Source organism: Pogoniulus pusillus, unplaced genomic scaffold (assembly GCF_015220805.1).
Source record: "Pogoniulus pusillus isolate bPogPus1 unplaced genomic scaffold, bPogPus1.pri scaffold_94_arrow_ctg1, whole genome shotgun sequence".
In the NCBI taxonomy this organism is placed as follows: domain Eukaryota; kingdom Metazoa; phylum Chordata; class Aves; order Piciformes; family Lybiidae; genus Pogoniulus; species Pogoniulus pusillus.
The window spans coordinates 42,817-65,568 of NW_026974735.1; the positions used below are offsets into that span (position 1 = coordinate 42,817).

At 57.0% G+C, this 22,752-nt stretch overlaps 3 protein-coding genes and 1 long non-coding RNA gene across 4 annotated transcripts; 1 reads left to right on the top strand and 3 right to left on the bottom strand.

The window, feature by feature from the left end:
* Positions 1-428: 428 nt before the first annotated feature.
* On the bottom strand, positions 429-8,136 carry LOC135174612 (zinc finger protein 850-like). The gene is made up of 2 exons (XM_064141947.1): positions 3,661-8,136; positions 429-2,032 (listed from the first exon to the last, which is right to left on the bottom strand). The coding sequence occupies exons 1-2, from the start codon at positions 8,118-8,120 to the stop codon at positions 823-825; spliced, it is 5,670 nt and encodes a 1,889-aa protein (XP_063998017.1). The 5' UTR covers positions 8,121-8,136; the 3' UTR covers positions 429-822.
* Positions 8,137-8,231: 95 nt separating this feature from the next.
* LOC135174613 (uncharacterized) lies at positions 8,232-9,546 on the top strand. The gene is made up of 3 exons (XR_010302034.1): positions 8,232-8,507; positions 9,063-9,165; positions 9,260-9,546. It is a non-coding gene; the product is annotated as an uncharacterized LOC135174613 (long non-coding RNA).
* Positions 9,547-9,878: 332 nt separating this feature from the next.
* On the bottom strand, positions 9,879-14,189 carry LOC135174609 (zinc finger protein 850-like). Its single transcript, XM_064141944.1, has one exon. It carries the CDS (start codon positions 13,746-13,748, stop codon positions 11,160-11,162), a length of 2,589 nt encoding a protein of 862 aa, XP_063998014.1. The 5' UTR covers positions 13,749-14,189; the 3' UTR covers positions 9,879-11,159.
* Positions 14,190-15,417: 1,228 nt separating this feature from the next.
* On the bottom strand, positions 15,418-22,420 carry LOC135174594 (zinc finger protein 850-like). The gene is made up of 2 exons (XM_064141927.1): positions 20,673-22,420; positions 15,418-18,797 (listed from the first exon to the last, which is right to left on the bottom strand). Exons 1-2 carry the CDS (start codon positions 22,418-22,420, stop codon positions 16,733-16,735), a joined length of 3,813 nt encoding a protein of 1,270 aa, XP_063997997.1. The 3' UTR covers positions 15,418-16,732.
* Positions 22,421-22,752: the final 332 nt, after the last annotated feature.

The following is a 22,752-nucleotide window of genomic DNA, read 5'->3' on the forward strand; positions in this document are numbered from 1 at the left end:
CCCCATACCATCTTCCACTATGTGCTGGTTGCCCCCTCAGGCCTTTGCCTATTTGAGCCACAGCCTCTGCTCAGGGATCTCACTGTGCCCTTGGTCTTCTCGGGGCTCAAGAGCTTTCCCCTTTCTCCAGCTGCTGGCTGAGCTGACTGGCCACAACCATGACCCCTTTCAAGACCAGGCTGGACAAGGCCTTGACCAACCTCCTCTCGTGGAAGGTGTCCTTACTCGTGGGAATGGGGCTTGAGAAAATGATCTGCAAGGTCCCTTCTAACCCCAACCTTTCTGTGAGTGTGGCTGTGACTTTGAGGAGCTGAGGTGGCTGCTGCTGGGGAAGGAGCTTCAGGAGGGATCAGCTGCAGTCAAAAGCAGCTTGGATGCAGCTTTTTGGTTTAGGAGATTGAATCTTGTCTGGATTGAGTTGGAAAAACTTGGAAGAGCCTTGGAAAGTCTTTTATTGGGATTGTTCCCTGCTGCAGGCACATTTTCCTTGGAATCCCTGACTTGCAGCAATATGCAACAGGTGCTTCATCCCTGAGTGTGCCAAGCCACTCTTAGTGTTGGTGAGGATCACTTAGCAGGGCTTATGGAGACCACTTTGGGACTCGGCATGGCTTAGAGGTCCCACCCTGGTCGTGACACTGCTCTGCTCTGCCCTCTGATCTGCTTTCTCTGCACAAGACAAGTTTCAGGACTTGGCCTGGGGATGGCACAGCAGCAACTGCTGTTACCGATGCAGCTGCCCCAGAACCCAGGACAGCAAAACCAGTGGAAGGATCACTGCTGGGGCAGCTCTACGGGCAGGGCAGCCTGGCATCAGTGTTGTCAGGAGGGCTGGAGGAGCCCATGGCTGCTGGGCACCTCCTGGAGTTGCTGGGAGTGGGGTCCTGCAGACACTTTGCTGCCACTGTTTTTCTTATGGTGGGCACAGCTGTGCAGGTGTTTGGTCAGGTCTGCGTTCTGCTGGAAGCTCTTGCCACAGTCATCACAGCTGTATGACCTCTCCCTGGTGTGGAGACGATGGTGACTGTTAAGGTGAGACCTTGTGGCAAACCTCTTGCTGCATACACTGCAGCCATATGGCTTCTCCCCAGTATGGATGTGGCAGTGCTGGGTTAGACCAGTGCTGTTGGTGAAGCTCTTACCACAGTCATGACTGGGGAGCTTTTTCCCAGCATGGGTTTGGTGATGCAGGCTGAGAGCAGACCTGCTGGCAAAGCTCTTGCCGCAGACACCGCAGTTGTATGACTTCTTCCCAGTGTGGATAAGGGAGTGACGGTTAAGGTGTGAACTGGTAGTGAAGCTCTTGCCACAGACAGCACAGGAGTACGGCTTCTCCCCAGTGTGCAGCCAGCGGTGATAGCTGAGAGCAGAATTGCTGGCAAAGCTCTTGCCACAGTCGCCACAGCTGTATGGCTTCTCCCCTGTATGGAGGCGTCGGTGACGCCGGTGAGCAGAGCTGTGGACAAAAGTTTTTCCACAGTCATCGCAGCTGTAAGGTTTCTGCCCGGTGTGGATGAGGCGGTGACTGTTAAGGCAGGAACTGGTGGCAAAGCTCTTGCCACAGACACCGCAGCTGTGCGGCTTCTCCCCGGTGTGAAGGCGACGGTGCCTGCGGAGAACAGAGCTGTGGGCAAAGCTCTTGCCGCAGACACCGCAGTCATAGGGCTTCTCCCCGCTGTGGACGTTCAGGTGCTCAAGGAGAGCAAAGCTGTCGGCAAACCTCTTGCCACAGTTGCCACAGCCATATGGCTTCTGCCCGGTGTGAATGCGGTGGTGCTTCTTGAGACAAGAGCTGCTGGTAAACCTCTTCCCGCAGACACCGCAGCCATGCGGCTTCACCCCGGCATGGACACGACGGTGATAGCTGAGGGAAGACCTCGCGGCAAAGCTCTTGCCACAGACACCACAGACGTGCGGCTTCTCCCCGCTGTGGACGTGCCAGTGCTCAAGGAGAGCAGAGCTGTCGGTGAAGCTCTTGCCACAGTCACCGCAGGGAAACTGCTTCTTCCCAGCATGGATTTGCCGATGCCGGCTGAGAGCAGACCTGCTGGCAAAGTTCTTGCCACAGTCACCGCATACCAACCGCAGCTTGGGGCCCGGCTGGGTGCCTCTCTGCTGCCGCCGCAGGAGGCTGGAGCGCCTCTGGCCGCAGTGGCTGCAGATGAAGCGCTGGGTGCCAGGCTGGGGGCACTGCTGCTTCCCCGGCTGCCAGCCGGGCGGGAGGCTCTGCCCGCACTCGAGGCACCACTCGCCTGGCACAGAGGCGTCCGCGGCAGCTTCACCTTCACCTTCAACCTGCTGCTCTTTCCCTTCCTCCTCCTCTTCCTCCTGCTCCCCCTCGTGCTTCCCCTCCGCCTCGTTCTCTGCTTCCTCCTCCTTATCTTTCACTTTTTTCCCCTCCTTCTCTTCCTGCTGCATTTCCTTCTCGGGGCAGCTTTGGGATACCTCTTTTTGAAGCTACCTGCTGCGGGTCCTAGTCCTCTGCCAGGCCGGTCGCGAAGGTGCGGGCAGGGCCCTGGAGCCGCCCAACAATGGAGCCCGGAAGCTGCAAGGCCGAGATCCCGACGTGGCTCTTGACACTGTCGCGATAGCTCCGATCCCCGCCCCCTGCTCTCTCAGCTCCAGGCCCCCACTGCTTCCATAAAGGGTCGCTTGGAAGGTCTGCCTGGCAATGGAGAGTGTTGGCGCTGCGGCACCTGCTGCCACTGCTTTTACTGCTGCCACCGCGGTCCCTTAGAGCTCTGCTTCTACTCCACCAGGTTCAGATCCTTGTGCTGGATGCTCTACAGGTGCACCCAGAACCGTAGCAGGACCTCATCTTCAGCAGCCTTGAGACCTTCTGCTGCTTGCCCACTACCCTCTTCCACTGTGCTGGTTGCCCCTCAGGCCTTTCCCTTATTTGAACCACAGTCTTAGCTCAGGGACCTCCTTCTGCCCTTAGTCTTCTCAAGGCTCAGAGCTCTCCACAATAGCTGCTGTCTGAGCTGCTTGGCCACAACCATGATGCCTTGCTAGACCAGGCTAGACAAGGCCTTGAGCAGCCTGCTCTAGGGAAAGGTGTCTGTGCCCATGGGGGGTGAATTGGAACAAGATGATCTGTAAGGTCCCTTCTAACCCAAACCTTTCTGTGAGTCTGGGACTTTGAGGAGCTGATGTGGCTGCTGCTGGGGAAAGAGCTCCATGGGGGCTCCAGGGTTCAGCTGCAGTCAAAAGCAGCTTGGATGCAGCTTTTTGGTTTCTAGGGGGTAAATTTTGTCTGGATTGAGTTGGAAGAACTTGCAAGAGGCTTGGAAAATCTTTTATTGGGATTGTTCCCTGCTGCAGGCACATTTTCCATGGAATTTCTGACTTGCAGCCACATGGAACAGTTGCTTCATCCCTGAGTGTACCAAGCCAGTCCTGGTGTTGGTGATGATGGTGACATCATCTAACAGGGTTTATAGAGATCATCTTGGGATGCAGCTTAGAGGTCCCATCCCAAGTGTGACACTGCACTGCTTTGTTCTCTGTACCATTCCCCCAGACAGCAACGCATCCTGGCACCAGGGCTGTCAGGTGGGGAGGAGGGGCCCCTGGCTGCTGGGTACCACCTCGTGGCACTGGGACTGAAGGCCCTTGGAATCTTTGCTGCCACTCTTTGTCTGGTGGCTGCATCTGCGCAGGTGCTTGGTCAGGTCAGTGTTCTGTCGGAAGCTCTTGCCGCAGTCACCACAGCTGTATGGCTTCTCCCCGGTGTGGATGAGGTGGTGATAGCTGAGAGCAGAGCTGCTGGTAAAGCTCTTGCCACAGACACTGCAGCTGTATGGCTTCACCCCAGCATGGATGAGGTGGTGCTTGTTAAGGCTGGAGCTGGTGGTGAAGCTCTTGCCACAGACACTGCAGCTGTAAGGCTTCTTGCCAGCATGGATGACGTAGTGCTTGTTCAGGCTGGAGCTGGTGGTGAAGCTCTTGCCACAGTCACCACAGACAAACGGCTTCTGCCCAGTGTGGAGGTGACGGTGGTAGCTGAGAGCAGAGCTGCTGGCAAAGCTCTTGCCACAATCACTGCAGCTGTATGGCTTCTCCCCCGTGTGGAGGCGATGGTGACGGTTAAGGTGAGAACTTCTGGCAAAGCTCTTGCCACAGACACTGCAACTGTATGGCTTCTCCCCGGTGTGGACATGCCAGTGCTGGATCAGAGCAGTGCTGTTGGTGAAGCTCTTACTGCAGTCACTGCAGGGGAACTGCTTCTTCTCAGCATGTGTTTGCTGGTGCCGGCTGAGATCTGTGCTGGTGGCAAAGCTCTTGCCGCAGACACCACAGCTGTACGGCTTCTCCCCCGTGTGGAGGCGATGGTGACGGCTGAGAGCAGAGCTGCAGGCAAAGCTCTTGCCACAGTCACTACAGCTGTATGGCTTCTCCCCCGTGTGGAGGCGATGGTGATAGCTAAGAGTAGAGCTGCTGGCAAAGCTCTTGCCGCAGATACCACAGCTGTATGGCTTCTCCCCCGTGTGGAGGCGATGGTGTCGGCTAAGAGCAGAGCTGCTGGCAAAGCTCTTGCCACAATCGCTGCAGCTGTACGGCTTCTCCCCCGTGTGGAGGCGATGGTGCCGGTTGAGAGCAGAGCTGCTGGCGAAGCTCTTGCCACAATCACTGCAACTATAAGGCTTTAGCCCGGCATGGATGAGGCGGTGCTTTGTAAGGAGGGAACTGGTGGTGAAGCTCTTAGTGCAGTCACTGCAGCCATATGGCTTGTGGCCGGTGTGGAGGCAACGGTGATACCTCAGAGCAGATCTGCTGGTAAAGCTCTTGCCACAAACACCACAGCTGTATGGCTTCTCCCTGGTGTGAATGAGGTGATGACTCCTAAGCTGGGAACTGATGGCAAACCTCTTGTCACAGATGCCACAGCTGTATGGCTTCTCCCCGGTGTGGATGCGACAGTGAGCATTAAGGAGGGAACTGGTGGCAAAGCTCTTGCTGCAGTCCCCACAGCTGTATGGCTTCTCCCCAGTGTGGAGGTGCTGGTGATAGATAAGAGCAGAGCTGCTGGTAAAGGTCTTCCCGCAGTCATCACAGCTGTAAGGTGTTTCCCTCGTGTGAATTCGGCGGTGATAGCTGAGAGTAGAGCTATGGGCAAAGCTTTTGCCACAGTCACTGCAGCTGTATGGCTTCTCCCCAGTGTGGATGAGATGGTGATGGCTAAGAGCAGAACTGTTGGCAAAGCTCTTCCCACAGTCACCACAATGGAATGGCTTCTCCCCGCTGTGGACACGACGGTGATAGCTGAGAGCAGAGCTGCTGATAAAGCTCCTGCTGCAGACAGTGCAGCTGTAAGGCCTCTCCCCAGTATGGAGGCGGCAGTGACTCTTAAGGTGGAAGCTGGTGGTGAAGCTCTTGCCACAGTCACCACAGTGGAACAGTTTCTTGCCAGTGTGAACGCAACGGTGATGGCTGAGAGCAAAGTTGCTGGCAAAGCTCTTGCTGAACGCATCACAGCTGTATGGCATAGCCCCACTGTGGATGCGACGGTGACGACTGAGCGTAGAGCTGTGGGCAAAGTTCTTGCCACAGACATGGCAATAGAAAGGCTTCTCCCCAGTGTGGACATGCCGGTGCTCAAGGAGAGCAGTGCTGTTGGTGAAGCTCTTGCCACAGTCACTGCAAGGGAACTGCTTCTTCCCAGCATGGGTTTGGCAGTGCCAGCGGAGAGCAGAGCTGCTGGCAAAGCTCTTGCCACAGTCACTGCAGCTGTACGTCTTCTCCCTGGTGTGGGAGTGCCTGTTTAGCTGGTAACTAGTGGTGAAGCTCTTGCTGCAGTCACCACAGCCATACGGCTTCTCCCCGGTGTGGGTGTGTCGGTGATAGCTGAGGCCAGAGCTGTGGGCAAAGCTCTTGCCACACTCACCACAGGGGAACGGCTTCACCCCGGTGTGGATGACATGGTGATTATTAAGCCTGAAACTGTTTGCAAACCTCATGCCGCAGACACTGCAGCTGTATGGCTTCTCCATGCTGTGGATGGCTCGGTGACAGCTGAGAGCAGACCAGCGGGCAAAGCTCTTGCCACAGACACCACAGCCATACAGCTTCTCCCTGGTATGGACACGCCGGTGTCTGTTCAGGTGGTAACTGGTGGTGAAGCTCTTTGCGCAGACAGCACAGCTGAATGGCTTCTTTCCAGTGTGGACACGATGGTGCCTGTTTAGGTGGTAACTGGTGGTGAAGCTCTTGCCACAGTCACTGCAGCTGTACAGCTTCTCCCCAGTGTGGAGGCGATGGTGACGGTTAAGGTGAGAACTTCTGGCAAAGCTCTTGCCACAGACACTACAACTGTACGGCTTCTCCCCAGTGTGGACATGCCAGTGCTGGATCAGAGCAGTGCTGTTGGTGAAGCTCTTACCGCACTCACGGCAGGGGAACTGCTTCTTCTCAGTATGCATTTGCCGGTGCCGGCTGAGAACCGAACTGCTGGCAAAGCTCTTGCCACAGACACCACAGCTGTACGGCTTCTCCCCTGTGTGGAGGCATTGGTGCCGGCTGAGAGCAGAGTTGCTGGCAAAGCTCTTGCCACACTCACTGCAGCTGAACCGCAGCTTGGTGCCTGGCTGAGTGCCTCCCCGCTGCCGCCGGAGGAGGCCGGAGCATCTCTGGCCGCAGTGGGTGCAGGTGAAGCACTGGGTACCAGGCTGGTGGCACTGCTGCTTCCCCAGCTGCGCACCAGGTGGGACACTCTGCCCACACTCAGGGCACTTCTTGGCAGGCACAGAGGGGTCCACAGCAGCTTTACCTTCAGCTTCATACTGCTGCTCTTTTTCTTCCTCTGCCTTTTCCTCCTGCTTGGATTCATCTTGGTGGCACTGGGAGTGGAGACTCTTGGAAGCCTTCCTGCTGAGCTTCATCTTCTGGTTGCTGTGGCTGTGCTGGTGCAGGACAAGTCTGTGCTTCTGCCGAAAGCTCTTGTCACAGTCACTGCACCTGTACGGTTTCTCCCCTGTGTGAATGGCTCTGTGACAGCTAAGAACAGACCTGTGAGCGAAGCTCTTGCCACAGACACCACAGTGGAAGGGCTTCTCCCCAGTGTGCAGGCGGTGGTGATAGCTGAGAGCAGAGCTGCTGGTAAAGCTCTTGCCGCAGTCACCGCATCTGTACGGCTTCTCCCCAGTGTGGATGAGAAGGTGATAGCTGAGAGCAGAGCTGTTGGTAAAGCTCTTGCCACAGTCACCACAGCTGTACGGCTTCTCCCCGGTGTGGATGCGACGGTGGCGTCTGAGAGCAGAGCTGTGGGAAAAGCTTTTGCCACAGTCACCGCAGCTGTAGGGCTTCTCCCCGGTGTGGATGAGGCGGTGACTGTTAAGGTTGAAACTGGTGGTGAAGCTCTTGCCGCATTCACCACATCTGTGTGGCTTGTCGCCGGTGTGGACGAGGTGGTGACGCTTAAGATGGGAACTCCTGACAAAGCTCTTGCCACAGGCACCGCAGCTGTACGGCTTCTCCCCGGTGTGGATGAGGCGATGACGGTTAAGGTGTGAACTGGTGGTGAACCTCTTGCCGCAGACAGCGCACCCATACGGCTTCTCCCCGCTGTGGATGCGACGGTGACGGCTGAGAGCAGAGCTGTGGGCAAAGCTCCTGCCGCAGACACGGCAGCTGTAAGGCTTCTCGCCGCTGTGGACGTTCCAGTGCTCAAGGAGAGCAGAACTGTTGGTAAAGCTCTTGCCACAATCAACACAGGGGAACTGCTTCTTGCCAGCATGGATTTGGTGGTGCCGGCTAAGAGCAGACCTGCTGCCAAAGCTCTTGCCACACTCGTCGCAGACCAGTCGCAGCTTGGGACCCGGCTGGGCGCCTCCCCGCTGCCGCCGCCGGAGGCTGGAGCACCTCTGGCCGCAGTGGGTGCAGATGAAGCGCTGGGTGCCAGGCTGGGGGCACTGCTGCTTCCCCGGCTGCCAGCCGGGCGGGAGGCTCTGCCCGCACTCGGGGCACTGCTCGGCTGGCACAGAGGGGCCCGCGGCAGCTTTACCTTCACCTTCAACCTGCTGCTCCTCTTCCTTTTTCATTTTCTCTTTATTCCTCTCCTTCTCTTCTTGCTGCATTTCTGTATCGGGGCCGCTGTGGCCCAGCTCCTTCTGAGACTCCATGCTGGGCGTCTCAATCCGCTGCCAGCCCTGGGTTCCGAGTGCGGGCGACCGGACGGGGCGGGCAGAGGCTTGGAACCGCCCAACAATGGAGATCGGAATCTGAGAGACCGGAATCCCAGCGCGGCTCTCGGCACTGTCGCGATATCTCCGATCCCCGCCCTGCTCTCTCGGTTCCGGGCCCCCACTGCTTCCATAAACAAAGGCTCGTTTGGGAGCATTGCCGGGTCACGGAGAGCGGCGGCGCTGCGGCAGCTGCTTTCACCTGGGCTACTGCTGCCACTGAAGTCACTGCTGCCGCTGGTTTCCCTGAGGGCTGTGCTGCCACTCCAGCAGGTCCAGATCCTTGTGCTGGATGCTTCACAACTGCACACAGGACTGCAGGTGAAGGTGTGGCCAGTAAGACAAAGGAGGTTATTCTTCTCTTGTACTCGGCACTGGTCAGGCCACACCTTGAGTGCTGTGTCCAGTTCTCGGCTCCTCAATTCCAAAGAGATGTTGAGGTGCTGGAAGGTGTCCAGAGAAGGGCAGCAAGGCTGGGGAGGGGCCTGGAGCACAGCCCTGTGAGGAGAGGCTGAGGGAGCTGGGGGTGTGCAGCCTGCAGAAGAGGAGGCTCAGACCTCATTACTGTCTACAACTACCTGAAGGGAGGCTGCAGCCAGGTAGGGTTGGGCTCTTCTCCCAGGCAACCAGCAACAGAACAAGGGGACACAGCCTCAAGCTGTGCCAGGGCAGGTCTAGGCTGGATGTTATGAGGAAGTTGTTGCCAGAGAGACTGATATGCATTGGAATGGGCTGCCCAGGGAGGTGGTGGAGTCGCCTTGCCTGGAGGTGTTCTGGAAAAGCCTGTCTGGTTGATTCTATGATACTTGGAGGAGGAAGTTATCAGTGCATTCCAGGGACCTCTTGGGTTGCTTATGCTCTGCTGTGTTGTCCTTCCAACAGATGTCAGGGTGGCTGAAGTCCCTCATGAAGACCAGGACCTGTGATCATGAAGCTTCCCCTATTTGCTTGTAAAGGGCCTCATCTGCTTCGTCTTCCTGATCAGGTCTGTAGCAGACTCCTACTATGACGTCACCTTCCCCTGCCTTCCCTTTAACCTTTACCCATAAGCCCTCTATTTTTGCATTGCACATCCCCAGGTGGAGCTCCATGGACTCCAGTTTATCATTGCTGTAGAGGGCAACACCCCCTCCCCTTCTGCCCTGCTTGTCCCTCCTGAAGAATCTATAACCATACCAAGCTGAAATCATGAGATCCATCCCACCATGTCTCAGTGGTGCCAATGACATCATAACCCCATAGACTTGCACATATTTGCAGTTCTTCCTGCTTGCCCCATACCATTTTCCACTATATGCTGGTTGCCCCCTCAGGCCTTTCCTTTCCTGAGCCACAGCCTCTGCTCAGGGAACTCCTTCTACTCTTGGTCTTCTCAGGGCTCAGAGCTTTCCACTTCCTCCAGCTGCTGTCTGAGCTGCTTGGCCACAGCCATGACTCCTTTCAAAACCAGGCTGGACAAGGCCTTGACCAACCTCCTCTAAGGGAAGGTGTCCTTGCTCATGGGGGAAGGGCAGGAATAATATGATCTGGAAGGTCTCTTCTAACCCAAACCTTTTTGTGAGTCTGGGACTTTGAGGAACTGAGGTGGCTGCGGGAGGGGAAAGAGGTTCAGGAGGGTTCAGCTGCAGTTAAAAGCAGCTTGGATGCAGCTTTTTTGTTTCTAGGGGGTAAATTTTGTCTGGATTGAGTTGGAAGAACTTGCAAGAGGCTTGGAAAATCTTTTATTGGGATTGTTCCTTGCTCCAGGCACATTTTCCATGGAATCCCTGACTTGCAGCCACATGGAACAGTTGCTTCATTTCTGAGTGTACCAAGCTGGTGTTGGTGTTGCAGAGGATTGGTGATGGTGGTGACATCAACTAGCAGGGCTTATAGAGACCACCCTGGGACCCAGTATGGCTTAGAGGTTCCACCCTGGTCATCACACTGCTCTGCTCTGCCCTCTGATTCCCTCCCCCAAATGAGGCACATTTCAGGGTTTGCCCTGGGGATAACACAGCAGCAACTGCTGTTACTGGTGGTATTGGTGCAACCACTCCACAACTCAGGGCAGGAAAATGTGGGTGGGAAGAGTCACTCTTGGGGTAGCTCTACCAGCAGGCATCCTGGTATCAGGGTTGTCAGGTGGGCAGGAGGCGCCCATAGCTGCTGGGTACTTCCTCATGGCACTGGGAACAGTGACCTTTGGAAGCTTTGCTGTCACTCTTCTTCAGGTGGCTGCAGCTGCCCAGGTGCTTGGTCAGGTCAGTTTTCTTCTGGAAGCTCTTGCCACAGTCACCACAGCTCTACAGTTTCCCCATGGTGTAGGGAAGATGCTGAGAGCAGAGCTGCTGGTAAAGCTCTTGCCACAGTCACTACAGCTGTATGGCTTCTCCCTGGTGTGAAGGTAGCAGTGATAGCTGAGAGCAGAGCTGCTGGTCAAGCTCTTACCACAATCACCGCAGCTCTATGGTTTCTCCAAGGTGCGGGAGAGGTGCTGATAGCTGCTGGTAAAGCTCTTGCCACAGCCACCACAGCTGTACCACTTCTCCCTGATGTGAAGGCAGTGGTGAGACCTGACAGCAGAGGTGTGGGCAAAGCTCTTGTTGCAGGTATCTCAGCTGTATGGCTTCTCCCCGGTGTGCATCACCTGGCGACGGCCAAGAGCAGAGCTGCCAGTAAAGCTCTTGCAACATACACCACAGCCATATGGCTTCGCCCCGGGGCATGCATTCCAGTGCTGGATAAAAGCGTAGCTCTTGCTGCAGTCACCGCAAGGGAACTTCTTCCCAGCGTGGTTTTGGCAGTACTGGATGAAAGCAGACCTGCTGGTCAAGCTCTTGCCCCAGTTTGGATGAGGCAGTGCTTGATAAAGAGAGAACTGCTGGTAAAGCTCTTGCTGCAGTCAACACAGCTGCAGGGTTCCACCCTGGTGTGACTGTGACAGCGACAGCTGAGACTAGAGCTGTGGGCTAAGCTCTTACCACAGTCACTGCAGCTTTACAGCTTCTCCCCAGTGTTGATGGGACAGTGACAGCTGAGACTGGCGTTGTGGGCAAAGCTCTTGCCACAGTGACTGCAGCCATAGGGATTCTCCCCAGTGTGGACATGCCAGGGCTGGATAAGAGCCATGCTGTTGGCAAAGCTCTTGCTGCAGTCATTGCAACTGTATGGCTGCTCCCCAGTGTGTATGAAGTGGTGACTGTTAAGGTTGAAAGTGCTGTCAAACCTCCTGCCACAGGCACAGCTGTATAGCTCCCTGCTGTGGTTGGCTTGGTGATGGCTGAGTGTAGACCAGTGGGTAAAGCTCTTGCCACAGACACTGCAGCCATAAGGCTTCTCGCCGGTGTGCATGCGACGGTGCCTGTTTAGGTGGTAACTGGTGGTGAAGCTCTTGCCACAGTCACCGCAGCTGTATGGCTTCTGCCCAGTGTGGAGGTGATGGTGACGGTTAAGGTGAGAACTTCTGCCAAAGCTCTTGCCACAGACACTGCAGATATATGGCTTCTCCCCAGTGTGGACGTGCCAGTGCTGGATCAGAGCAGTGCTGTTGGAGAAGCTCTTACCACACTCACGGCAGGGGAACTGCTTCTTTTCAACATGTGTTTGCCGGTGCCTGATGAGAACAGAGCGGACGGTAAAGCTCTTACCACAGACACCACAGCTGTACGGCTTCTCCCCTGTGTGGAGGCGATGGTGCCAGGTGAGACCAGATTTGCTGCAAAAGCTTTTGCCACACTCACTGCAGAACAACCGCAGCTTGGGGCGTGGTCGGGTGCCTCCCTGTTGCCGCCTGAGGCCAGGGCGCCTCTGGCCGCAGTGGGTGCAGATGAAGTGCTGAGTGCCAGGCTGGGGGCAACTCTGCTTCCCTGGCTGCCAGCCAGGCGGGAGGCTCTGCCTGCAGTCAGGGCACTGCTCGCCTGGCACAGAGGTGTCTGCAGCAGCTTTACCTTCACCTTCACCCTGCTGCTCTTTCCCTTCCTCCGCCTCTTCCTCCCGTACCTCCTCTTTCTGGTGGCACTGAGAGTGGGGACCCTTGGAAGCTTTCCTGCTGCTCTTCATCTTCTGGTTGCTATGGCTACGCTGGTGCCGAGCCAGCTTGAACTTGTGCTGGAAGCTCTTACCACAGTCACTGCAGCTGTATGGCTTCTCCCCAGTGTGGATGGCTCTGTGACAGCTGAGGGTAGACCTGTGAGCAAAGCTCTTGCCACAGACACCACAACGGAAGGGCTTCTCCCCAGTGTGGAGACGATGGTGATGGCTGAGAGAAGAGCTGCTGGTAAAGCTCTTGCCACAGTCACCGCATCTGTACGGCTTCTCCCCAGTGTGGACAAGGCGGTGACGGTTAAGATGGGAACTTCTGACAAAGCTCTTGCCACAGTCACCACAGCTGTACAGCTTCTCCCCAGTGTGGACATTCCAGTGCTGGATTAGAGCAGAGCTGGTGGTGAAGCTCTTGCCACAGTCACCACAGGAGAACTGCTTCTCGGCATGCATTTGACAGTGCCGCCTGAGAACAGAGCTGTTAGCAAAGCTCTTGCCGCAGACACCACAGCTGTAAGGCTTCTCCCCTGTGTGGACATTCCAATGCTGGATTAGAGCAGAGCTGGTGGTGAAGCTCTTGTTGCAGACTTCACAGGGGAACTGCTTCTTCTCAGCATGTGTTTGCCGGTGCCGGTTGACGTCAGAGCTCCTGGCAAAGCTCTTACCACACACGCCACAGCTGTATGGCTTCTCCCCGGTGTGGATGCGACGGTGGCGTCTGAGAGTGGAGCTGTGGGAAAAGCTTTTGCCACAGTCACCGCAGCTGTATGGCTTCTCCCCGGTGTGGATGAGGCGGTGACTGTTAAGGTGGAAATTGGTGGCAAAGCTCTTGCCACATTCACCACATCTGTGTGGCTTGTCGCCGGTGTGGACGAGGTGGTGGCGCTTAAGATGGGAACTCCTGACAAAGCTCTTGCCACAGGCACCGCAGCTGTATGGCTTCTCCCCGGTATGGATCAGGTGATGACGGTTCAGATGTGAACTGGTGGTGAACCTCTTGCCGCAGACAGCGCACCCATACGGCTTCTCCCCGCTGTGGCTGTGACGGTGATACCTGAGAGCAGAGCTGTGGGCAAAGCTCATGCCACACTCACCGCAGCTGTACGGCTTCTCGCCGCTGTGGACGTGCCAATGCTCAAGGAGAGCAGAGCTGTTGGTGAAGCTCTTGCCGCAGTCGCGGCAAGGGAACTGCTTCTTGCCAGCATGGAGTTGGTGGTGCCGGCTGAGACCAGACCTACTGGCAAAGGTCTTGCCACATTCACTGCAGATTAACCGCAGCTTGGGGCCCGGCTGGGTACCTCCCCGCTTCCGCCGGGGGAGGCCGGCACGGCTCTGGCCGCAGTGGGTGCAGATGAAATGCTGGTTGCCAGGCTGGGGGCACTGCTCCTTCCCCAGTTGCCGGCCGGGCGGGAGGCTCTGCCCGCACTCTGGGCACTGGGCTGGCACAGAGAGGTCCGCGGCAGCTTTACCTTCACCTTCAACCTGCTGCTCTTCCTCATTCTTTTTCTTTTCCTCTTTATTCTCTTCCTCCTCTTCCTGCTGCATTTCTGTATCGGGGCGGCTCTGGTCCAGCTCCTAGGGCCGTGTGCTCGGGGTGTCAATCCGCTGCCCGCCCCGGGTCCCGTCTGCTTGCGGCCGGACGGGGCGGGCAGGAGCCTGGGGCCGCCCAGAAATGGAGTCCGGAAGCTGCAAGGCCGAAATCCCAGCGCCTCTCTCGGCACTGTCGCGATATCTCCGATCCCCGCCCTGCTCTCAGTTCCGAGCCCTTTCTGCTTCCGTAAACAAAGCCTCGTTTGGGAGCTCTGCCTGGCAACGCGGAGCGACGGCGCCGCGGCGGCTCCTGCACTCGCGTTATTGCTGCTGCCTCTGGGGTCCCTGAGGGCTGTGCTGCCACTCCAGCAGGTTCAGATCCTTGTGCTGGACGCTCCACATCTGCACACAGGACTGCAGGTGAAGCCTCACACGAGAAGGACCTCACACAAACTGTTTCTGCTTCTCCAGCAGCCTTGAGACCTGCTGCTGCTTAACCCCTACCCTCTTCCACCACGTTCTGGTTGCCCTTCAGGCCTTTCCCTATCTGAGCCACAGCCTCTGCTCAAGGACCTCCTTTTGTCCTTGATCTACTCAGGGCTAAGAGCTCTCCACTCTCTCTAGTAGCTATCTGAGCCTGCTTGGCCACAGCCATGACCCATTTCTAGATAAGGCCTTGAGCAACCTGCTCTCGGGAGAGGTGTCCTTGCTCATGGGAGAGGGGTTTGGAACAAGATCATTTCTGTGAGTCTGTGACTTTGAGGAACTGAGGTGGCTGCTAGGGGGGAAAGAGCTCCAGGAAGGCTCCAGGTTCAGCTGCATTTCAGAGCAGCTTAGATGCAGCTTTTTGGTTTCTGGGGGGCAAATTTTGTCTGGATTGAGTTGGAAGAACTTGCAAGAGGCTTGGAAAGTCTTTTATTGGGATTGTTCCTTGCTCCAGGCACATTTTCCATGGAATCCCTGACTTGCAGCCACATGGAACAGTTGCTTCATCCCTGAGCGTACGAAGCCGGTGTTGGTGTTGCAGAGGATTGGTGAAGGTGATGATGGTGACATCATCTAGCAGGGCTTATAGAGACCACAGTGAGACCCAGCTTAGAGATCCCACCCCAGTCATCACACTGCTCTGCTCTGCCCTCTGATCAGCTTTCCCCCAAACAAGGCACATTTGAGTGTTCTGCTTGGGGATGGCACAGCAGCAACTGCTGTTACTGGTGCTATTGGTGCAGCAACCCCACATCCCAGGACAGCAGAACCAGGCGGAAGGGTCACTCTTGGAGTAGCTCTACTAGCAGTGTATCTTGGCACCAGGGTTGTCAGCTGGGCAAGAGGGGCCCATGGGTACACCCTGGCAGCCCTGAGAGTGATGACCCTGGAAGCTTTGCTGCCACTCTTCTTTGTCTGGTGGCTGCAGCTGCGCAGGTGCTTGGTAAGGTCAGTGTTCTGCTGTAACCTCTTGCCACAGCACTACATGGCTGCTTCCTAGTATGGATGACTCAGTGATAGCTGAGAGCAGAGCTGTTGGTAAAGCTCATTCTTACCACAGTCACTGCAGCTCTACATCTTCACCTGGGCGTGGATGAGGTGCTTGTAAGGCTGGGACTGGTGGTGAAGCTCTTGCTGCAGTCACTGCAGCCATACAGCTTCTGATTGAAGGTGACAGTGATGGCTGAGAGCAGACCTGCTGGTAAAGCTCTTGCCACAATCAATGCACCAATGCACCTGCATGGCTTCTTCCCGGTGTGGATGAGGTGGTGACTATTAAGGTTGAAACTGGTGGTGAAGCTCTTAGCACAGCCACCACAGGGGAACTGCTTCTTTCCAACATGTTTCTGGGGGTGCTGGCTGAGAGCAGAGCTACTGGCAAAGCTCTTGCCACACCCACCACAGACCAGCTGCAGCTTGTAGCCCGGCTGGTTACCTTCTCACTGCCGCTGGGTGTTGTAGTGCTCTGGCCACAGTGAATTGCTGCCAGGCTGAAGGCATTTCTGCTTCCCCAGCAGGCAGACGGATGGGAGGCTCCATTTGCTCTGAGGGTAACTTTTTCTTCCTCCTCCTCCTCCTCTTTCTCTTTTTTCTCCTCTTCCTGCTTCCTTTTGAGCTCTGGGCAGCTCTGGTCCAACTCCTTCTGAGACTCCATGCTCAGTGTCCCACTCCGCTATCACCACTGGGACCTGAGTGCCCATGACCAGAGGGGGAAGACATGAGCCTGAGGCCACCCAGCAAGGGAGCCCAGGAAGCTGCAAGGCCAAGATCCTGGCGCCGTTCTCAGCACTGACGCAATAGCTCCAATCCCCTCTCAGCTCCAGGGCCCCACTGCTTCTGTAAAGAAAGGCTCATTTGGGAGCTCCGCCTGGCAACAGGGAGCGACGGTGCTGCGGTAGAGGCTGCCACTGGTCTTAGCGCCGCCACTGCGGTTACTGGTGCTGCTCGGGTTAATGGTGCCACTGCGGTGATTGGTGGCTGTGAGGGCTCTGCTGCTACTCCAGATCCTTGTGTTTGAGGCCCCAAAATGAGACACAGGACAGCAGGCGATGACTCACTTGAGTAGGACCTTGACAGATTGCTGCTGCTGCTTCTTCAGTAGCCATGAGACCTTCTGCTGTTTGTACTCCTCCCACCCCCAACCCCCTTTTCTACTGGTTGCCAACACCAGGGCAATGTGGCCTGGACTACCTAAGCCACAGCCTCTGCTCCAGGACCTCAGAGTCACTGAATCAGAATTGCAAAAAAAATCCAGGTTGGATGTGCCTCTGGATGGCACAGCAGCAACTGGTGCTACTGGTGCAGCCACCCCTCATCCCAGGACAGCAAATTGCAGATGTATGGCTTCTCCCCAGTGTGGAGGTGACAGTGCTGGCTGAGAGCAACCACACATCCCAGCACAGCAAATCATGGCAGAATGGTTACGGTTGGGGCAGCTCTACCAGCAGGGCATCCTGGCACCAGCACTGTCAGGAGGGCAGGAAGGGCACATGGCTGCTGGGCACATCCAAGTGTCACTGGGAGTGGGGACCCTTGGATGCTTTGTTGTTGCTCTTCTTCTGGTGCCTGCGGCTGCGCAGGTGCATGGTCAGGGTGTAGCTCTGCCGGAAGCTCTCGCCGCAGTCGGCGCAGCTGTACGGCTTCTCCCCGGTGTGGATGCGGTGGTGATTGGTCAGCTGGGATATGGTAGTGAAGTTCTTGCCACAGTCACCACAGTGGAATGGCTTCTCCCCGGTGTGAATGCGGTGGTGAACTTTGAGGTCGGTGATGCTGCCGAAGGTCTTGCCACACTCACCGCAGATGTGCAGGTTCGCTCCGATGTGGTTGAGGCGGTGATGACTGAGAGCAGAGCTGTGGAGAATGCTCTTGCCAGGTTCACTGCTGCCATATGGCTTCTCCCTGGCATGGACACGGTAGTGACTGGTCAGCTGGGATTTGGTGGTGAAGTTCTTGCCGCAGTCATCGCAGTGGAACGGCTTCTCCCCGGTGTGAATGCGATGGTGGATTCTGAGATCAGTGATGCTGCTGAAGCCCTTGCCGCACTCACCGCAGCTGTAGGGCTTCACCCCAGTGTGGATGCGGCGGTGACGGATGAGAGCATAGCTGTGGACAAAGCTCTTGCCGCAGTCACCGCAGCTGTATGGCTTCTCACCAGTGTGCAGGAGACGGTGGTAACTGAGAGAAAAGTTGCTGACAAAGCTCTTGCCACAGTCATTGCAGCCGTATGGCTTCTCGCCGGTGTGGATGAGGCGGTGACGCTTAAGGCGGGACCTGACAGTGAAGCTCTTTCCACACTCAGCACAGGGGAATGTCTCCCCCGCATGGTTTCGGCGATGCACTCTGAGAGCAGAGCTGCTGGAGAAGCTCTTGCCACACTCACCACAGCTGTAAGGCTTCTCCCCAGTGTGGATGTTGCGGTGATAATTGAGAGCAGATTTGCTGCTGAAGCTCTTGCCGCAGTCACCACAGGGGAACTTCTTCCCAGCATGTTTTTGGCGATGATAGCTGAGAGTAGAGCTGCTGGTAAAGCTCTTGCCACAGACAGTGCAGCTGTATGGCTTCTCCCCGGTGTGCACATGCCAGTGCTCAAGGAGAGCAGTGCTGTTGGTGAAGCTCTTCCCACAGTCACGGCAGGGGAACTGCTTCTTCTCAGCATGTGTTTGCCGGTGCCTGCTGAGATCAGAGCTCCTGGTAAAGTTCTTGCCACAGACACCACAGCTGAATGGCTTCTCCCCGCTGTGGATCCGACTGTGACGTATGAGATAAGCGTTTCTGGTAAAGCTCTTGCCACACTCACTACAGCCGTAGAGCTTCTCTCCAGCGTGGACGCAATGGTGACTGTTAAGGCGGGAACTGGTGGTGAAACTCTTGCCACACTCCCTGCAGCTGTATGGATTCTCCCTGGTGTGGCCGTTCCAGTGCCGGATTAGGGCAGAGCTGGTGGTGAAGCTTTTGCCGCAGTCACCACAGGAGAACTGCTTCCCAGCATGCATTTGCCGGTGCCGGCTGAGAGCAGAGCTGCTGGCAAAGCTCTTGCCACACTCGCCGCACACCAGCCGAAGCTTGGGGTCCGGCTGCGTTGCTCCTCGACGCCGCCGGAGGCTGGAGCGCCTCTGGCCGCAGTGGGTGCAGATGAAGCGCTGGGTGCCAGGCTGGGGGCACTGCTGCTTCCCCGGCTGACAGCCGGGCGGGAGGCTCTGCCCGCACTCGGGGCACTGCTCCCCTGGCACACAGGGCTCCGCGGCACCTTTACCTTCAACCTGCTGCTCTTTCCCTTCCTCCACCTCTTCCTCCTGGTCCTCCTCCAACTCATTCTCTGCTTCCTCCTCCTCCTCCTCCTCTTTACCTTCCTTCTCTTTCCCTTCGTGCTGCATTTCGGTCTCGGGGCGCCTCTGGCACAGATCCTTCTTCGGCTCCATGCTGCAGGGTCTCAGTCTGCTGCCATCCACGGGTCCCGACAGCCCGAGGCCGGATGGGGCCAGCAGCAGCCTGAGGCCGCCCAACAATGGAGCCCGGAAACTGCAAGGCCGAGATCCCGGCGCCGCTCTCGGCACTATCGCGATGCCTTCGATCCCCGCCCTGCTCTCTCAGCTCCGTGTCCCCACTGCCTCCCTAAACAGAGGCTCGTTTGGGAGCTCTGCCTGGCAACGCGGAGCGACGGCGCTGCGGCAGCTGCTGCCACTGCTCTTAGCGCCGCCCCTGCGCTGACTGATGCCACTCGGGTTGCTGGTGTCGCTGAAGGCTGTGCTGCTCTGCCAGCAGGTCCAGATCCTTGTGTTGAATGCTCCACAACTGCACACAGGACTGCAGGTGAGGGCTCACACGACGAGCACCTCACACAACTTGCTGCTGCTTCTCCAGCGCTCTTGAGACCTTCTGCTGCTGGGCCACTCACCCCTCACCCCCACCTCCCCTTTATGCTGGTTTCTTCCCAGGCTTTCCCCAGAGGATTGTGGCCTGGGCGATCTGAGCTGAGCCATAGCCTCTGCTCTGGGACCTCCTTCTGCCCTTCGTCTGCTCAGGTCTCAGAGCTTTCCACTTCCTCCAGCTGCTGGCAGAACTGCTTGGCCACAGCCTTGAACCCCCTCTGCAGCCATTCTAGACTAGTGTGGACAAGGCACTGAGAAACCTGCTCTAGGGGAATGTGTCCTTGCCCATGGAGGAGGGCTTGGAACAAGGTGATCTGGAAGGTCCCTTTGAACTCAAACCTTTCTGTGAGTTTGAGGAGCTGAGGTGACTGCTGGTGGGGAAAGAGCTCCAAGAGGGCTCCAGTTTCAGCTGCAGTCACAAGCAGCTTGGATGCAGCTTTTTGGTTTCCGGGGGGCAGATTTTGCCTGGAGAGTGTCTCTGCCTATGGAGGAAGGGTTGGAACTGGATGATCCCTGAGGTCCCTTTGAGTCTAAAACACTCTAGGATTAGGTTGGAAGAACTTGCAAGAGCCTTGGTAAATCTTTTATTGGGATTGTTCCCTGCTCCAGGCACATTTTCCATGGAACTTGCAGCAACATGCAACAGTTGCTTCATCCCTGAGTGTACCAAGCCAGTCTTGGTGTTGGTGAGGTCAAGGTGATGATGTTGACATCATCATCAAGGCTTATGGAGACCACCTTGGGACCCAGCACGGCTTAGAGATCTCACCCCAGTCATCAGAGTGCTCTGCTCTGCCCTCTGACCCCCTCCCCCAAACAAGGCACATTTGAGTGCTCTGCCTGGGGATGGCACAGCAGCAACTGCTGTTACTGGTGCTATTGGTGCAGCAACCCCACATCCCAGGACAGCAAAACCAGGCGGAAAGGTCACTCTTGGAGTAGCTCTACTAGCAGTGTATCTTGGCACCAGGGTTGTCAGGTGGGCAGGAGGGGCCCATGGCTGCTGGGTACCTCCTGGTATCACTGGGAGTGGGGACTCTTGGAGGCTTTGCTGCCACTCTTCTTTGTCTGGTGGCTGCAGCTGCACAGGTGCTTGGTAAGGTCAATGTTCTGCTGTAACCTCTTGCCACCGGCACCACAGCTGTACAGCTTCTCCCCGGTGTAGATAAGGCAGTGATGGTTGAGAGCAGAGCTGTTGGCAAAGCTCTTTCTTACCACAGTCACCGCAGCTCTACGTCTTCAGCTGGGCATGGATGAGGAGGTGCTTGTGGTGCTTGTGAGGCTGGGACTGGTGGTGAAGCTGTTGCTGCAGTCACTGCAGCCACGGCTTCTGTGTGGAGTTGAGGCAACAGGAATGGCTGTGTATAGACCTGCTGGTAAAGCTCTTGCCACAGTCACTGCAGGTGTTTGGCTTCTCCCCAGTGTGGAGGTGACAGTGCTGGCTGAGAGCAACCACACATCCCAGCACAGCAAATCATGGCAGAATGGTTACGGATGGGGCTGGTCTACCAGCAGGGCATCCTGGCACCAGCACTGTCAGGAGGGCAAGCGGAGCACATGGCTGCTGGGCACACCCAAGTGTCACAGGGAGTGGGGACCCTTGGATGCTTTGTTACTGCTCTTCTTCTGGTGCCTGCGGCTGCGCAGGTGCATGGTCAGGGTGTAGCTCTGCCGGAAGCTCTCGCCGCAGTCGGCACAGGTGTACAGCTTCTCCCCGGTGTGGATGCGGTGGTGATTGGTCAGCTGGGATTTGGTGGTGAAGTTCTTGCCACAGTCACCACAGTGGAATGGCTTCTCCCCAGTGTGAATGCGATGGTGAATTCTGAGATCAGTGATGCTGCCGAAGGTCTTGCCACATTCACCGCAGATGTGCAGGTTCACTCCGATGTGGTTGAGGCAGTGATGACTGAGAGCAGAGCTGTGGAGAATGCTCTTGCCAGGTTCACTGCTGCCATACAGCTTCTCCCTGATGTGGATATGGCGGTGACTCCTCAGCTGGGATTTGGTGGTGAAGTTCTTGCCGCAGTCATCGCAGTGGAACGGCTTCTCCCCGGTGTGAATGCGATGGTGGACTTTGAGGTAAGTGATGCTGCTGAAGCCCTTGCCGCAGTCACTGCAACTGTATGGACTGACCCCGGTGTGGAGGTAACGGTGACAGATGAGAGCAGAGCTGTGGACGAAGCTCTTGCCGCAGTCACCACATCTGTATGGCTTCTCCCCGGTGTGCAAGAAGCGGTGGTAACTGAGAGAAACGTTGCTGACAAAGCTCTTGCCGCACTCATCGCAGCCGTACGGCTTCTCGCCGGTGTGGATGAGGCGGTGACGCTTAAGGTGGGAACTGAAGGGGAAGCTCTTTCCACACTCAGCACAGGGGAATGTCTCCCCAGCATGGTTTCGGCGATGTACTCTGAGAGCAGTACTGCTGGAGAAGCTCTTGCCACACTCACCACAGCTGTAAGGCTTCTCCCCAGTGTGGATGTTGCGGTGAAAATTGAGAGTAGATTTGCTGCTGAAGCTCTTGCCGCAGTCACCACAGGGGAACTTCTTCCCAGCGTGTGTCTGGCGGTGATACCTGAGAGTAGAGCTACTGGCAAAGCTCTTGCCACACTCATCGCAGCTGTATGGCTTCTCCCCGCTGTGCACGTGCCAGTGCTCAAGGAGAGCAGTGCTGTTGGTGAAGCTCTTACCACAGTCACGGCAGGGGAACTGCTTCTTCTCAGCATGCATTTGCCGGTGCCTGCTGAGACCAGAGCTGCTGGCAAAGCTCTTACCACAGACATTACAGCTGTATGGCTTCTCCCCTGTGTGAATGTGACTATGACGTCTGAGATCAGAGCTGCTGGCAAAGCTCTTGCCACACACGCAGCACACCAGCCGAAGCTTGGGGTCCGGCTGCATTGCTCCCCGACGCCGCCGGAGGTTGGAGCGCCTCTGGCCGCAGTGGCTGCAGATGAAGCGCTGGGTGCCAGGCTGGGGGCACTGCTGCTTCCCCGGCTGCCAGCCGGGCGGGAGGCTCTGCCCGCACTCGGGGCACTGCTCCCCTGGCACACAGGGCTCCGCGGCAGCTTTACCTTCAACCTGCTGCTCTTTCCCTTCAACCTGCTGCTCTTTCCCTTCCTCCACCTCTTCCTCCTGGTCCTCCTCCAACTCATTCTCTGCTTCCTCCTCCTCCTCCTCCTCCTCCTCCTCCTCCTCCTCCTCCTCCTCCTCCTCCTCCTCCTCCTCCTCCTCCTCCTCCTCCACCTCCTCCTCCTCTTTACCTTCCTTCTCTTTCCCTTCGTGCTGCATTTCGGTCTCGGGGCGCCTCTGGCACAGATCCTTCTTCGGCTCCATGCTGCAGGGTCTCAGTCTGCTGCCATCCACGGGTCCCGACAGCCCTCGGCCGGATGGAGCCAGCAGCAGCCTGAGGCCGCCCAACAATGGAGCCCGGAAACTGCAAGGCCGAGATCCCGGCGCCGCTCTCGGCACTATCGCGATGCCTTCGCTCCCCGCCCTGCTCTCTCAGCTCCGTGTCCCCACTGCCTCCCTAAACAGAGGCTCGTTTGGGAGCTCTGCCTGGCAGCGCGGAGCGACGGCGCTGCGACAGCTCCTGCCACTGCTCTTTGCGCCGCCCCTGCGCTGACTGATGCCACTCGGGTTGCTGGTGTCGCTGAAGGCTGTGCTGC